Source organism: Penaeus vannamei, chromosome 9 (genome assembly GCF_042767895.1).
Source record: "Penaeus vannamei isolate JL-2024 chromosome 9, ASM4276789v1, whole genome shotgun sequence".
In the NCBI taxonomy this organism is placed as follows: Eukaryota; Metazoa; Arthropoda; class Malacostraca; order Decapoda; family Penaeidae; genus Penaeus; species Penaeus vannamei.
The window spans coordinates 41,567,263-41,584,762 of record NC_091557.1 but is presented as its reverse complement, the minus strand read 5'-3'; the positions used below and the strand labels follow the sequence as shown (position 1 = coordinate 41,584,762).

The 17,500-nt window shown below is 42.5% G+C and overlaps 1 protein-coding gene across 1 annotated transcript in view; it reads left to right on the top strand.

Annotated features, from left to right (window-relative positions):
* Positions 1-17,500, top strand: part of eys (eyes shut) — an 82,240-nt gene that overhangs the window by 39,779 nt on the left and 24,961 nt on the right. The window contains exons 5-8 of the mRNA XM_070125770.1: positions 2,103-2,234; positions 9,942-10,055; positions 12,660-12,831; positions 13,929-17,118. Of these exons, the coding sequence (XP_069981871.1) occupies positions 2,103-2,234; positions 9,942-10,055; positions 12,660-12,831; positions 13,929-17,118 (3,608 nt within the window). The remainder of the gene's footprint in view (positions 1-2,102; positions 2,235-9,941; positions 10,056-12,659; positions 12,832-13,928; positions 17,119-17,500) is intronic.

The following is a 17,500-nucleotide window of genomic DNA, read 5'->3' as shown; positions in this document are numbered from 1 at the left end:
GAAAATGAGGAAGAGATGGGTGGAAAATGAGAGGAAAGAATTGAGGAAGAGATGAGTGGAAAATGAGGAAGAGATGAGTGGAAAGTGAGAGAAAATGAGGAAGAGGTGAGAGAAAGATGACAGAAAATGAAATGAATGGGAATGGGAGAAAATGAGGAAGAGATGAGTGGAAAATGAAAAATGATTAAAATATGAGGAAATGAGGAAGAGATAATAGAAAATGAGTAAAAGATTAGAGGAAAATGATAAATGAGTAGAAATTAAAGAAAATTAGTAGATTAGAAAATTGAGCAAAAGATAAGAGAAAATGAGAAGATGAAAGGGTATGAGTGGGATTAAAGATAAGGGAAAAATGAGTAAAGAATATAAGGTTAATGTATATGATTTATAAATTATATTATTATTCTCCGTCCTCTTCTTATTCTTCATCATCTTTTTCTTGTTCTTCTTCTTATTATTGTTCTTCATCATGTTTTTTCTTGTGTTTCATCATCTCTTTCTTGTTCTTCATAATTTTTTCTTGTTCTTCAACTCATTCTTGTTCTTCATCATCCTATTCTTACTCTTCATCATCTTTTCCTTGTTCTTATTATTATTCTTGTTCTTCATCATGTTTTTTTTCTTTTTTTCATCTTTTTTCTTGTTCTTCGTCTTCGCATTCTTGTTCTTCATATTATTCTTATATTTCATCTTCTCATTCTTAATCTTCATCATATTATTCTTGTTCTCCATCATCCTATTCTTGTTCATCATCATATTATTATTATTCATTCTATTCTTATTCATCATCTCACTCTTATTCTTCATCATATTTATTTCTTATTCTTCATATTATTCTTGTTCTCCATCATCCTATTCTTGTTCATCATCATATTATTATTATTCATTCTATTCTTATTCATCATCTCACTCTTATTCTTCATCATATTTATTTCTTATTCTTCATATTATTCTTGTTCTCCATCATCCTATTCTTGTTCATCATATTTTTATATCCTTATTCTTCACCATCCCATTCCTATTCTTCATCATCTCATTCCTATTCTTCGTCATCTCATTCCTATATCATTCCTATTCTTCATCATCCAATCCTTATTTTCCATCCCCCTATCCCTATTCTTCATCATCCTATCCCTATTCCCCATCCCCCTATCCTCATTCTCCATCCCCCTATCCTTATTCTTCACCCCCCTATTCTTGCTCTCCATCATCTCCATTCCTATATCATTAATATTCTCCAATCATCCTACCCTTATTCTTCTACACATCCCATTCCTATTCTTCACCCCCCCCTATTGTTGCTCATATCTCTATATCATTAATATTATTCTCCCACCCCCTATCCCTATTCATCACCATCCCATTCCTATTCTTCACCCCCCCCCTCCTATTCTTGCTCTCCATCATCTCATTCCTATATCATTAATATTCTCCCACCCCCTATCCCTATTCATCACCATCTCTTTCCTATTCTTCACCCCCCCCCCCCTGCTATTTCTTGCTCTCCATCATCTCTATTCCCTATATCATTAATATTCTCCCACCCCCTATCCCTATCTTCATCACCCATCTCTTTTCCCTATTCTTCACCCCCCTCCTATTCTTGCTCTCCATCATCTCATTCCTATATCATTAATATTCTCCATCATCCTATCCTTATTCTTCACCACCCCCCTTATTCTTGCTCTCCATCATCGCATTCCTATATCATTAATATTCTCCATCCCCCTATCCTTATTCTTCACCATCCCCCTATCCCTATTCTTCACCCTCCCTATTCTTGCTCTCCATCATCTCATTCCTATATCATTAATATTCTCCATCCCCTATCCCTATTCATCACCATCCCCCTATCCTTATTCTTCACCCCCCCCTATTCTTGCCCTCTCCATCATCTCACATTCCTATATACATTAATATTCTTCCATCCCCCTATCCCTATTCACATCACCATCCTTATCCTTATTTCTTCACCACCCCCCTTATTCTTGCTCTCCATCATCTCATTCCTATATCATTAATATTCTCCATCCCCCTATCCCTATTCATCACCATCCTATCCTTATTCTTCACCCCCCCCCTCCTATTCTTGCTCTCCTCAGGTGTCAATTGCGAAATAGATGTGAGTGTCTGCAACGCCACGGACTTGTCTATCGGCGACGGCCCAAGGTGTCTCCACGGGGGCGTGTGTGTGGACGGCCCCGCCCTCACCTACACCTGCGACTGCCCCTCAGGTATGTGGAGATTGGGGGGGGGGTATGTCGGGGGGAGGGGGGGGTATGTGGAGGTTGGTCGGGGGGGGTAGGTGGAGGTTGGTGGCAGGTATGTGGGGATTGGAAGGGGGGGTATGTGGGGATTGGTGGGGGTATGTGGGGATTGGTGGGGTATGCTGGGGGTATGTTGAGATTGGTGGGTAGTGTGGTGATTGGAGGGTTTGCATGGAGAATGGGTGGTACGAGGGAATTGGGGGCTATGTGGTGAGTTATGTGGAAATTGGGGGTTATGTTGAATGAGGTATGTGGAGATTGGGTGCTGTGGGGATTTCGAGGGTATGTGGGTAAGGTATGTGGAAATTGGGGGCTGTGTCGTGAAATATGTGGAGATTTGAGGGGGCTATGTGTGTGTGTTTTTTTTTCAGCAGGATATGAAAGAATGGAGACAGTGGAATAAGCTAGCTGAAGCTTAGGAAGGGAAGGTCAGAAAATGAAGCAGAGCTATGTGGGTGAGGTATGTGGAGATTGAGGGGGGGGGGGTTATGTGAAGTATAAGGGGGTGGATATACATAGGAATACACGAAATTATAGGGACAGGTATGAAGACACGTAAGGAAATGCATACGTATGATTTAAAACACAATTTACAGATATAAATGTGGATGCAAACAAAGACACAAACACACACAAATTGCAAACACAAATACAGACAAGATAAGCATATAAAATATTTTTAAAAAGCAAACATATGAAATAAAATAAAAAGAAACATTATATATATAACATGAAAATACAGACAACATAAACAGATAAACACACACACAACAGACAACATAAACAGATATACACAGACAAACTAAAACAAAGACGTAACCCTCTACGCCCACGCCCGCCCACACAACAAACAAACACACACACAAGACCGCAACAAGTTAGCAAGACGTTAGGACATCATGCAAAGAAATCATGAAACTCGTGCGGTCCAAGACACTAAAAAAGGAAAAGCCAATTTCACCGGTGAAATGAGAGAAGAAGAAGGAAGAAGAAGAAGGTGATGATGAAAGAAGAAGATGATGAAGATGATGAAGAAGAAGATGATGAAGAAGAAGGAAGAAGAAGAAGATGATGAAGAAGAAGAGATTATTAAAGTTAAGGAGAAGACAAAGGAGAAGGAGAAGAAGAAGAAGAAGAAGAAGAAGAAGAAGAAGAAAAAGAAAAGAAAAAGGAAAAAGAAAAAGAAGAAGAAGAAGAAGAGGAAGAAGAAAAATGAAAAAACAGTTTATTATCCGAAATCTGCCATGGTTGATAGCGAAGAGTTTATAAATAGCTCGTTGTTCTCCCTTCCAAACAAGGAGGTTAGGTACTCTACAAAGGCCATTTAACCTTAAAGGCCATTTAACCTTAAATCTTCCAAAACAAGCGGTCTTTTTAAGCACACCGGGGGAGGTAAAGAGGTCTATTAGTCCCCATGGAAAAAAGGGGGTTCCAGACCAGACCTAATTAAACCAGTGGCTCCGCATCGATTAGAGAAGAAGTTGAAAAAAAAAACTAAAAATCTGTGTACGAAGACGATCGCGTGCGGACCGGGCGAAGGTACCCCGCGGACTCTCCCTAAATTGCAAAAAGAAATTACGGACGTCTTGCAAGGCGCGGACAGCCCTTGGGAGAGTGGTTGGAGGATAAATGGAAGAGAAAATATAATAATGTGTGTGTGTGAGAGAGAGGGAGAGAGCGAGAGAGATAGAAAGAGAGAGGGAGAGGGAGAGGGAGAGGTGTATAAATTCTGTTTATTTGACGATGGTAGAATCAGTTACGATTTTATATTTAGAGTTTCTATGAATATTGGGATTGAATGTTTGACTAAAATACAAGAGTAGAATTGGCAGAAAAACACAATGCACAAACTAGATTTATTGAAGTACTTCAGTAAATCTAGTTTGTGCATTGCGGGGTTTTCTACCATAGTATCAACACGATAGTGATTTTTTCATTCGAGTGGAAATATTTGTTATAGACTAAAATACTAAACATAATTCGCATATCTGCAACTATATCAGTGGGACATTGTCTATGCATATCAAGGATTATTCGAATAATGGCGGCATCTGGCATCTTATGCATCACCATGAAATCGGAATATCGCCATAAATACGACTCCTATTAAGATCAAATCCGGTGACGTACGGTGACGATAGATAGGATGAATAATCCGATATTTATCCGAGAGCCTTACGATGTTTTCTTTCGACTTCCAGATGTACGATGACGGTCGTTGGCGGTCGGTATTTGGGAGGGAGGGGGTTAATCACTAGGCACCGCACGCCAACTCATCTTTATTAGGGGGGGGGGTTGTCGGTCGCATAGTAAGCTCTGGGGATCCTCTGGTCTCGATCCTCAAAAAATCTTTATTAATGCTTTGTTGCGTTGCTATGGTTAGAAAAAAAAGGCGTTAATAAAAAAAGGAAAACAAACCGTCGTCAGTTTGAATTTTCGCCATCGTGCGGAGCGTAGTCACGTGATTCAAGAGTATTTGGACTGGTAAGCGTTGAGTTATGGCGTCAGAGCTGATGAACAGTGATTATGCTGTAATGCGACACCGCTGCAATTTGCTAATTCTTGCTGCATGCACTGTGTTAGGTATGCCAAAGAGCGGTGCTGCAACGACAACAGTAGAACGTAATTTATTTTTGCCAGTCTCTGCAAAGCCTCTCGTCTCGAACCATCTCGCTAGCGCCACCGACTCTGTCGTATGGGACCTTGTCTATGACTTGTGTCAGTTCGTGTCATGTGTCACGTGATGATCTCTTCTTTAAGCATACCAGCAGGCCGCAATCACGTTTTCACATTCATAAAAGCGCCCTTTTTATTTACCTTCTCCCTCCTCCTACACACACAAAAATCAATTACAAACTAAAAAAAAAAAAAAAAAAAAAAAAAAAAAACATGCACGATTTCTCTAATCATCGTAACATCGAATTCAAATTAAAATATATATATATATATATATAAACAACATAAGGTACCAAGTAACTCATTAAAATCCCCCAAAATTCGTTACACCCTTAACCTTTCCCTTAGTTCGTGGCGCTGCAAGCAACACGACAAGCAAGCAGAAACGTAGTCAGAGAGAAAAGTTGACAATTGCCTGTAACATATCGATAATAGCTGCAAGGGAGGGGTTACCAATTGCGCACGCTATGTCGTCTACTTCTTTTGTTCAGAGACTGTCCCTTCCCCTCCCTTCTTCGCCTCCCCTTCTCCTACCTCCTCCCCCAGCCCGTCCTTCGCTAAGCCACGTTCTCTCTTCTTTCCCACTCCCTCCCGCCCTCTCTCCTCCTCCTTCCCTCTCTACTCCTCCTTTTCCTCCTACCCTCTCTCCTCCTCCTTCTCCTCCTATCCTCTCTCTTCCTCCTCCTCCTTCCTCCTCCTACCCTCTCTCCTCCTTCTCCTTCCCTTCTTTCACTTTCCCTCTCTCCTCCTTCCCTCCTACCCTCTCTACTCCTCCTCCTTCTCCAACTTCCTCCCTCCCCTTTCCTGTCCCTTCTGCTCTTACCTAATCCTTTCCTTCTGTCCTGCCTCCCTCCTCCTCCTACTCTCCCTCCCTTCTACCCTCATCTCTTCCTCCTAGTCTCCCTCTTTTTCCTTCTCCTACAAAGGGCTCTCCTCCCTCCCTTCTCTCCTCCTTCCTCCCTCTCTTCCCTTTTGTTTTCTCAACGTCCAAAGGTATCTTCTTTTATTGTGAGTTTACCTCCTCCTGCTTTATTTTCCTTTCTATGCTTCTATTTTCTGTCTCGTGCTTTCTCTCCATTCTTCCTTTAATCTATATTATTATGTTGTCTCCTCTTTTCTCGTTTATTCGGTTTCTTTTTATTCTTTCATTCGTTTTTGCATTTTTGTTTCTTTGTTTTTCATTCTTCCTTTTTTTCTTTTTTTTTCCTTTTTTTGCGTTTCCTTGCTTTATTATATATTCTCTTTCTCTACGCTCTACTCTCTTGAATCTTCTTTATTCTATTTATTTCCTTTCCCCCTTTCGCCTTCTACCCTGATTCCATTTCTCTATTTATTTTCTCGTATTTTTTCACCCCACCATATTTATTATCTTAAATGTCCTTCCTCCATTTGGTTATTCCTTTTGTTTTGAATGTTCTTTATCAACTTTCTTTTTAATTTTAATTTTTCGTCCCTGCAATATCCATTTCTTTTTCTTCTTTCCTTCGCGTTTGTTTTGTTTGTTTTTATTCTTCGTTTTTTTTTTTTGTTGTTTTTTGGTCTCGTATTTTTTCGAGACTAAAAAAAAAATATATATGCATAAGACAGTGTGCTTATGCATTTGCACTTGCAGATAATATTTAATGGTGGGAATTCCGTACCAAAATGTATATTTAAGCGGAAAAAAAGAAACAAAAATATCATATACATATTTTTTTTAACCTAATCCCAAACCGACAATTCAAACGGCGATTGAGGAAGGCGATATATTTTCCCGCCATTTTTTTTTTCCTCAAGAACACAAGAGCTGTTGCGTCGAGGCTTAAAAAAGTGCAGAGTCACGGAGGGTCGATCTGGACAATAGATAAGAAAAGGAAAAAAAAAGAAAAAAGATTTCGTTGAAGATACTCGGGTCTTCTGTTGTTCCCGATCGATGTGTCCTTTCGCTCCGGGGGCGTGCGTGAACACCTGTTATGATAGGAGTTGGGTTTGTTTTTGTTCAGTGTTCATGAGTTGTTATTTATTTATTATTATTTATCTATTTATTATTATTATTATTAATAATATTCTCTATTTTTATTTTTTATTTATTTATTTTTTTGGTAGGTGCGTATCCCTTCTTCCAGAATAAGTTATTCACACAAATGGGGAAGCACACATACATACACACACAAACCGTAGCTATTCACAATTTACAAAACAATAATAACAATAACAACACCAATACCATTTCTACTGCTAATACTACCACTATTACGACGACTACTACTACCAATACTAGCACTGTTACCAACGCTACTACTACTACTACTATTATTTATACGAACACTGCCCTACTGTTTTATCTGTTTTGGGCATTGGTTGTTTGGCATTTCTTTCCACTATTTTTTCTTCTTCTTCTTTCTTTCCTTTTCGTATTTGTACAAATATTTTCTTTCTATGTTTTTATATACAAATCACACTTATCGTAAAGTGAACACGGGTTTAGTTCGGAGAAGTGAGAAGGTCGGTTGAGGAAACGGTTATGAAGACGGTTACAAGAGTGGATATGAAAATTTGAATAGTAACGGTTATGAGAGCGATCTGGAGACGGTTATGAGAGTGCTAGCGAGGACGGTTATAAAGGTGGATTTGAAATTTTGAATATAAACGGTTATGAGAGTGGTCTGGAGACGGTTATGAGGACGATTTTAAAATCAAATACGAAAACGTTTTGAAGACGGTTACGAAGGTGCTTGTGAAAAAAGAAATAAAAACGGTTATGAAGAACGGCCTGGACACGTTTATACAAGAACAGTTGTTAAAACATAAAAAAATATATATATGAAAATAATTATGTGCATGGTCTGATATCAGTTACGAGAACAACCATAATAACCATTTTCAAGGTTATCATCACGTTTAGAAAATATGTCAACGAAGACGATTGACAAGCCGACGAACAGGGTTATGAAACTGGTTATGAAAAGGGTTGTGAAGCCTTACGGAGACTCGTCGGCTGACCTTTACGATGTCGACCTTTTCCACTCTCCCTGGGCCGGCTGGAGCGGAAGGGACATCCGGGGCCCCGAACGAGGGAGAAAACGTTGTTCAAATTCTCCCTTTTTCGTTTTTTTTTTTTTTTTTTTTGATTTTGCTAATTCTTATGTTTATTTTTTATTTTTATTTCTTGTGTGTTAATTTGTTTCATTTTGTTTCTTAATTTGTTTCGTTTTGTTTCTTAATTTGTTTCATTTTGTTTCTTCATAATTTGTTTCATTTTGTTTCTTCATTTGTTTCATTTTGTTTGTTTTTATGTTTATTTTTTTGTTCTTTTTATCTTGTTTGTTACCTTGTTTCATTTTGTTTATTTTTATGTTTATTTTTCTTTCTTTTTATTTTGTTTGTTAGTTTGTTTCATTTTGTTTATTTTTATGTTTATTTGTATATTTTATTTCATAAACATATATATATATATATATATATATATATACATATGTTATTTTTCCTTTTTTTCTTATCTTTTTTAAAGGGGTAAAGTAGGGTTATTTCTGTTTTAGGTTTTAGTTGTTGTTTTTAGGTCTGTCTCGTTTGTTTGTTTATTTGTCTTTCATTAGTTTTATATTTATTTAATTTTTAATTAAGTTTTTTTGTCTCTTCCGTTCTTTTGCCGTGTTTTTAAAATAATTTTTTAGATTTAAAGTCTTCAAATTTGCCCAGCCCCCTTTTTTATTTAACCATATGTTTATCTATTTTTTATTTTATTTTTTCATTTTTATTTATTTAATAATTTTATTTAGTTTGCAATCGTCTTTTATTCAGATTTTTTTTCTTATTTTTTCTCACTTCTATTGATTGGATTTTTTGTTTATTCCATTCTTTTCCTCGTGTACAATAAATGGTAAATACAGAATTTAATAAATATGTAAATATAAATGGTGATAATAATATAAAATAAATAGACATTCTGCATTTGTTTCCTACATAATCTACTAACACTGGAAGTTTATGCCTTTGAGCTAATCCTATTTTTTTCCCCATCACGACATTTGAAATTGAAGTTAATGTCCTTTTTTTCCCTTTCTACGGCAGTTTAAGTTAATTTCCTATTGTTTCCCTCTACGGCAGTTTAGGATTAAGTTAATGTCCTTTTTTCCCCTCTACGGCAGTTTTAAGTTAATTTCCTATTTTTTCCCTGTACGTCAGTTTAAGTTTCAGTTGTCCTTTTTTCCCGTATGCGGCAGTTTAAGATTAAGTTGATGTCCCTTTTTTCCCACTACGGCAGTTTAGGATTAAGTTAATGTCCTATTTTTCCCTCTACGGCAGTGTAAGTTAATTTCCTCTACGGCAGTTTAAGTTTACGTTAATGTCCTTTTCTCCTCTCTACGGCAGTTTAAGATTAAGTTAATGTCCTTTTTTTCCCACTACGGCAGTTTGTTTAAGTTTAAGTAAATGCCCTTTTTTCCCCTCTACGGCAGTTTAAGTTTATGTCCTATTTTTCCCTCTACGGCAGTTTAGGATTAAGTTTGTCCTATTTTTCCCACTACGGCTGTATAAGTTTACGTTAATGTCCTATTTTTCCCTCAACGGCAGTTTAAGTTTACGTTAATGTCCTTTTTCTTCCCACTACGACATCTCCAACTAACGCTCTCTCCCCCTTCCCCTTCATCGTGTCCCTTTAAAACACGTCGGATGTTAGTTTAATATTAACATTACAGCATGTCCTTTTTTTCCTCTACGGTAAGTTGCTAAGTTTTGCTAATGTTCTCCTATTTTTTCCTTCTACGGCAGTTTAAGTTTCAGTACATGTCCTTTTTTGCCTCTACGGTAGTTTAGGATTAAATTTATGTCCTTTTCTCCTCTCTACGGTAGTTTAAGTTTAAATGGATGTCCTTTTTTCCCTCTACGATAGTTTAAATTTAAGTTAATGTCCTTTTTTCCCACTACGACATCTCCAACTAACACGCTCTCTCCCCTCCCCCCCTTCCCCTTCCCCCACGTCGGATGTTTGTGCGTGCGTGCGTGCGTGCGTGCGTGTAGGTTGGAGCGGCCGGGCATGCGAAGCTGATGTGGACGAGTGCTTGGCCACGCCCTGCTTGCATGACGCGGTCTGTCTCAACACTCCTGGGAGCTTTGCCTGCGCCTGTCAGTTCGGTAAGTCAAAAATCGACGCTTTTTTTGTATTTTATCTGTTTTTTTTTTTTGTTTTCTTTTTTTTATTGTTCTTTCTTCCCTCCTCTCTCTCTCTCTCTCTCTCTCTCTCTCTCTCTCTCTCTCTCTCTCTCTCTCTCTCTCTCTCTCTCTCTCTCTTTCTCTCTCTTTCTCTCTCTTTCTCTCTCTTTCTCTCTCTCTCTCTCTCTCTCTCTCTCTCTCTCTCTCTCTCTCTCTCTCTCTCTCTCTCTCTCTCTCTCTCTCTCTCTCTCTCTCTCTCTCTCTCTCTCCCCTGTGCCGCTGTCAGTTCCCCTGGGTAGCTTCCTGTTCCTGTATGATTATTTTCATGGAATTGGGAAGGAAGAAAGAAGCCATAAAAGAAAGTAAGGGAGAGAGCAAAAATGAGGTGTAAGAGAGAGAGAGAGAGAGAGAGAGAGAGAGAGAGAGAGAGAGAGAGAGAGAGAGAGTGAGAGGAGAGTGAGAGTGAGAGTGAGAGAGAGAGAGAGAGAGAGAGAGAGAGAGAGAGAGAGAGAGAGAGAGAGAGAGAGAGAGAGAGAGAGAGAGAGAGAGAACAAAAGTGAGAAAGAGAAAAAGAAGAAAGATAAGGAAAAAAAAAGAAAGAAAGAGACAAAGAAAAAAAGAGAGATTGCAAAGGAAGCGATAAGAAACGTCCAGATACTGAAAGGACAGCGACAGCGAGAATCTACTAACCGAGTTTACGAAAATGACCTCTAATTACCATAATCAAACCAACCAAATTATTATATATTTTTTCATAGCTTCTTTCTGGCCTTTCCAGATACCTGTTGAACACTGCATTTAGAGTATGTTTTTATTCCAATTAATTAAGATTAATTAATACACTTTAGGAATATGTTGCTGAACCTGACAACCTTACCATTGAGCCGTACTGTTGTCTGTGTAAATAAAATCTGGATGTAATGCTTGAAAAAAATTGTATTAAATTGTATAAAATAAAAAATGTAATACCACTCTGTTCGGATTTGCTCAGTTATGATGTAGTAGTAGTAGTTGTTGGTGTTGTAGCAGTATTAGTATAAGAAGAAATAGTAGTAGTAGAAGTAGTAATAGTGGTGGTGGTGGTAGTAGTAGTAGTAGCAGTAGAGGTAATAGAAGAAATAGCAGTAGTAGTAGTAATAGTGGTGGTAGTAGTAGTAGTAGTTGTCGTAGTAGTAGTAGCAGAGGTAGTAGAAGAAATAGCAGTAGTAGTAGTAATAGTGGGGTAGTAGTATAAGTAGTAGTAGTTATCTGTCGGATTAATTTTACTCTTAACTCTCCATAACCAAGGATGTAACTGATACAGTTCGATAAAGTCGCGCGCTGTTTTATATGCCTACCATCTCGCAGATGTTAACGTCATCGCCTTAAGACAACACGTGATGCTTGTGGAAAGGTACGAATGAGAACGAATATCTTCACAATACAAGAGATGTATTTAACCGGTTTCGATTATATCTTCGTCAGAAATTTCATGTATTTCTGACGAAGATATAATCGAAACCGGTTAAATACATCTCTTGTATTGTGAAGATATTCGTTCTCATTCATACCTTTTTTTTACATTTGTCAACATGGATACGGTTCACGTGATCCTTGCCCATACGCGCTCATACTAGTCTTGCTCGAACCTGGCTTTGGGCAAGCATTTCCGGGAAGGGACTGAATTAAGGCTGGCGTCGGGCGTGGCTTGAGCAGCTATGTAAACTGGTCCCATACATGCACGACCTGCACTGCGCAAATCGGACTGTGCAAGATGGTTGCGCAGTTCAGCTGAGTCTTTGGCGATTTTACAGGGTCAAAAACAAGTGTGTTTGTGTGTGTGTGTGTTTGAGTGTGTGTGCGTGTATGTTTGAGTGTGTGTGTGTGTGTGTGTGTGTGTGTGTGTGTGTGTGTGTGTGTGTGTGTGTGTGTGTGTGTGTGTGTGTGTGTGTGTGTGTGTTTGAGTGTGTGCGTGTTTGAGTGTGTGCGTGTGTGTGTGTTTATGCATGCATGTACTTTCATCATTATATTCTTTCTTTTTTTTTCCTTTGTGCCTTAGCCCACCAGGAACTCCTCTTGTAACCCATAGTTTCAACACCAACTCAACCCACGACAGCTCTCCCAACAGAATCTTCATCAACCCCTCAACCCCTTCCAGAACCCCCCAGAACCTTACCGAACCCTTCCCTCCAACACCCTTCCAGAACCCACCCCACCCCACCCCCGCTCGCCCGCCCCAAGAACCTTACCAAACCCTTCCTTACAACACCCTTCCAGACCCCCCCCCGCCCAAGAACCTTACCAAACCCTTCCTTGCAACACCCTTCCAGAACTCCCCCACCCCACCCACCCACCTGCCCAAGAACCCTACCAACCCCGCCACCCGCCAACCTCCTAACCCCCACCCCACCCCCACCCACCCACCCGCCCACCCGCCCAAGAACCTTACCAAACCCTTCCCTCCAACACCCCTCCAGAACACGCCCCCATCCCACCACCACCCACCCACCCAACCCACCCAACCCACCCACCCACCCAAGAACCCTACCAACCCCTCCACCCGCCAACCTCCTCTAAACCCCCCTTCGACGTCCCTCCCGCCCACAGGATACACGGGGAGGCTTTGCGAGGACGCCGTCGTGTTCTGCGAGGACAACCCCTGCGAGAACGGCGCCCTCTGCGTCATGGAGAACAACAACGCCACCTGTTATTGTGTTCCGGATTTCCACGGGTCGCAGTGTCAAGATCAGTATAACGACTGCCTCCCGTATGCCCCAAGGTGAGGGGGGGGGAGTGAGTGAGTGAGTGAGTGAGTGAGTGAGTGAGTGAGTGAGTGAGTGAGTGAGTGAGTGAGTGAGTGAGTGAGTGAGCGAGCGAGTGAGTGAGCGAGTGAGTGTGTGTGTGTGTGTGTGTGTGTGTGTGTGTGTGTGTGTGTGTGTGTGTGTGTGTGTGTGTGTGTGTGTGTGTGTGAGAGAGAGAGAGAGAGAGAGGGAAGGAGGAAGAGGGAGTGAAGGAGGAGGAAGAAGAGGGAGAAAAAGGGGAAGGAGGAGGAAGGGGGAAAGAGGAGAGAGAGAGGGAGGATATATATATATATATATATATATATATATATATATATATATATATATATATATATATATATAAAGAGAGAGAGAGAGAGAGAGAGAGAGAGAGAGAGAGAGAGAGAGAGAGAGAGAGAGAGAGAGAGAGAGAGAGAGAGAGAGAGAGAGAGAGAGAGAGAGAGAAAGAGAGAGAGAGAGCGATTGAGAGAAAGAAAGAAGAGAGAGAGAGAATGGAGAGAGAAAAAGAATGGAGAGAGAGAGAAAGAGAGAGAGAGAGAGAGAGAGAGAGAGAGAGGGAGAGAGAGAGAGAGAGAGAGAGAATGGAGAGAAAGAGAGAGAGAGAGAATCGCGGACATAGCTAGAGAGATGTAGACAGAGATAAAAGATGAAATATCGACAGTGAAAGTGATAAACCAAAAATGACCGGGTATCTTGAACAGCTGATCTGACACAACGAATCGTCTTTCGTTGTTCCTTTAAGTTTCGTTTATTTTTCTCTTTATCACGTCTATAGATATAAGCCTTCTTTGACACCCTGTTCCAGTAAGTACAGATGCGATCGAATATTTTCTGTAATGTGTAGGTCACACTGTAATTGATGTAGAATGTCGGCTGTCCCGAGAAAATACTCTCGGTAAGTGAAGTACTACGGTTTCTTGTTATTTGAAATGGGAAGGAGGTTATCATAGTATTGAAATAATGCACCATTTTTTCCTTTCGTTTTTTTTCAAAATTATTAAAAAGAAAATTAATGAAAAAAATGCTTGATCAGAGGGACTGCTGAGCGGCATGAGTGACACCTGCCTCTCTCCAGGTGCATGAACGGCGGCTCCTGCATCGACGGCATCGACAGCTTCTTCTGCAGCTGCCCGAGCGCCGCGTCGGGTCCTCTGTGCGAGTGCGCCGTGACTGACGCAGGCGAGGAGTGCGCCGAGCTCCCTTCGTGGTTCGACGGGCGGCCCTTCCAGCCAGTGGGTTCCGGTGAGACAGACGTCTATCACCAGTGGTTCAACGCCACGCACTTCGCCAACGTGACGGAAATCAGCGTCATTGACACCCTCCCTCCCCCCTCCCCGACGGACGAGGCCCCCCTGTATCCAACCGTAACTGTAGATTATGACTTTTCCAGTGAAACGTTGAGTCCGAGTTTCGATTCCGCGACTAGTGTCCTGCGGTCGACGCTGCGGGACCCCAAGGACTTCCCAACTGTGTCTTCTGTGATAAGTGCCAAAGTATCCCTCGAGTATACCGAGCTAATAACTGCCAGTGTGCCTTACTCTTCCAGCGAACTGTTTACGCCTCTCTTTCCTTCCACTGCCATGGAATGGAGCGAATCGATGTCCACGCAGCCATCACCAGTGCTTCCAGATCTGCCTTCCTCTCTCTTCCCGGAGGACGTCTCCACGGCGCCTTCCGAGGCCGCCACCGCGACCGCTGTCACTTCCTTGAGTCCGACCTTGGTGCTGGAGAGCTCGTTCTCGACGGCCGCGCCCGATCTGCATTCCTTGTCTGTCGTGTCGGAGGTCGAAGTGAGTACGTCGCCCTTGTTGGTCACTGTAGCAGCGCTAGAGCCCACACCCGAGTTCCTTCCTACCCCTAGCTCGCTACTCCTCGTCTCGCCAGTCCCGGTAGATGCTACAGATGTAACGTCAGTCATGGTAGATGTACATAATGTAACGTTCGTCCCAGTAGATGCTACAGCTGTGACGTCAGTAATGGTAGATGCCACAGATATTACGTCAGTCCTGGTAGATACTACAGCTGAAACGTCAGTCCCGGTAGATGCTACTGCTTCCCCGCCAACCTCTGTTGATCTTGGCAACGCGTCGCTTGTTCCCGACTTCACAGGGAACGAAACTTTTGCACCAGGGACTGACCTAGTAGTCACCCCCTCGCTTCCCAGTGAAACTTCCACAGCCGAAGACGTCACGGCGGGGCTTTCAACTCCTGTGCCTGAGACCACAGATCTTCCAGACAACGTAAGCGATTATCTTACAGACCAAGATAATGTAACTGAGCCCTTCCTCACTACCGAAGACAGTGTCTTGGGCTCCGAGCTCCCCAGCCTCACCACCCCCTACACCCCCGAGGAGAGCTTCAATGTCACCGAAACTGTGGCTCCTGTGACCGACCTCGTGACCCAGACTGACCTCTCCACCACGCAAGTCCCCGACGCAACAGACGTGACGAGAACGCCCGTGGTGAGGACGACGCCCGCGCCAGACTACGAGGACTCGGGCGGGAATGCGACTGACGGGACTTCGACTGAGACAGCTCTCGTGACGTCGACTCTTTCTGACCTTGATAATTTGACCTCCGCCGCCGATTCTACCACCGATATATTCTCCACAACAGATGCGATTTCCGAGACCGATACCACATCCTCATTCTACGACACTACTCAGTTAACAACAGATCAGGTGACTTCCACAGACTTATATGATGTCAGTATTACAACACCCGTCGTTGATTTCACAGAGGTACCTACGACACCCACAACAGCTGACGATACAACAAGCGCTCTCGATACTATGCCGACAACAGGGTTTGCTGACACTACACAAACGACAGATGATGCTGACACTATGCCAACATCAGACTTTATGGGAACACCACCAACGACAGATTTTGCCATCATACAAACGACAGATTTTGTCAGCACACAAACCATAGATTTTACCAGCACACAAACAGATTTTACCAGCACACAAACGACAGATTTTGCCAGCACACAAACGACAGATTTTGCCAGCACGCCAACTACAGATTTTGACAGGACGCCAACTACAGATTTTACCAGCACACCAACGACAGATTTTGCCCGCACACCAACTACAGATATCGGAGACACATCAACAACAGTTGTAGATGAAACAACAATAAGTATACCTACAGAAACAACCACATTAACAAGTGATGAAACTTTAACTACTGTCCATTTAACAACAGAGAGCACCGATGTTGTAGATACAACATTAACGGTAGGTGTTACTGACACTGCAATAACAGCAGAGACTACACAAACAACAGATGTCACCATCGAAGCACAAACAACAGATGTGTCATTAATTAGTCATCAAACAACAGACATTGTAAGGTTTACGGAAACTCAGACGGAAATCTCCACAGAATACACTGAGCCAACACAAACCACGCCCCTCACAGACATAACAGAATATGCTACTGTTGATACGACGAGTCTCACTCCTGTTGCCACCGAAGACTCAACGACATCAACAGAGGCGGCGGTGGACGTCACCTCAGAGACTCCCGTGACGCTGGAGTTGATTCCCGAGGAGCACGTGTACACCCAAGCTTCTGCCGTGGGAGTCCTCGCCACCACGACGGAAACTCCCGAGGACTTGGGGACAGACGCAAAGACTGACGCAGGGACGAGCACATTGCCCTCGACGACCAAGGCAGACGAGCCTACAGACATGGCGCTCACTACAGTCAGTCTTGTTGACCAGTTTACCATTGTGACGGAACCAAGTGTAGAGCCAAGGAATGTGACGATCCCCGACGACGAGCTGCTCTATAACGCCTCCTTGGGCTCGAGCACGACCCCCGCTGACGAGCCGACGACGACGACGCCAATCCCTGCCGCAGCCTTGACCTCCACGACTCAGACTCCTGACGGGACAGCCATACTGCCGACGACTGACCTGCAGCCCTCAGCCACGCACGTTTCTCTTACGATGCCGACCTTCTCTTCCCCCCTCCCGGCGGCGCCCGCGACCACAACGAAGGTCCCGGTGTCCCCCACGCCCACCACCGCCCGCGAGACCGACGTCCCCGTGGAGACCCCCGACTACACGGGCAGCCCGAGCGAGAAGGAGCCCGTCTTCGACACGACGACGCCGCCGACGGGGTCGCTGCCGCCGCAGTTGGTGACCTCCGCAACGACCTCGGAGACTCAGAGTGACCAGGCGCCCCCGGCACAGTGCGGGGACGGCTTCTGCCTCAACGGAGGGACCTGCGTCACCCGCGACGGGAAATCCTCCGTAAGTCTTCGCGTTTGTCTCGCGCGTTTCGCTGACGATTCGCGGCCATTTATGGATTCTAATTCATACATTTACAATCACATACACGTACATAGTGTAATAAATATACCCATACACTACTAATATAGACTTAAAAAAGAACAAGAGACAAAAAACACACTCAAATGAAACATTAAACATTGACTAATAGATACAAACAAACCAAGATATAAACAAAGCAACCCACGAGAAACCAGTTTATATTTGCATCTTTCTTGACGAAACTTTTACCTTAAACAATAACATTGCTCGCATCACAACACATAGTATATTACCACCAACCAGTTTATTACGAAAAACAAAAGCAAAAACAAAAACTCACCCCAAAATACATTTCTTGTCA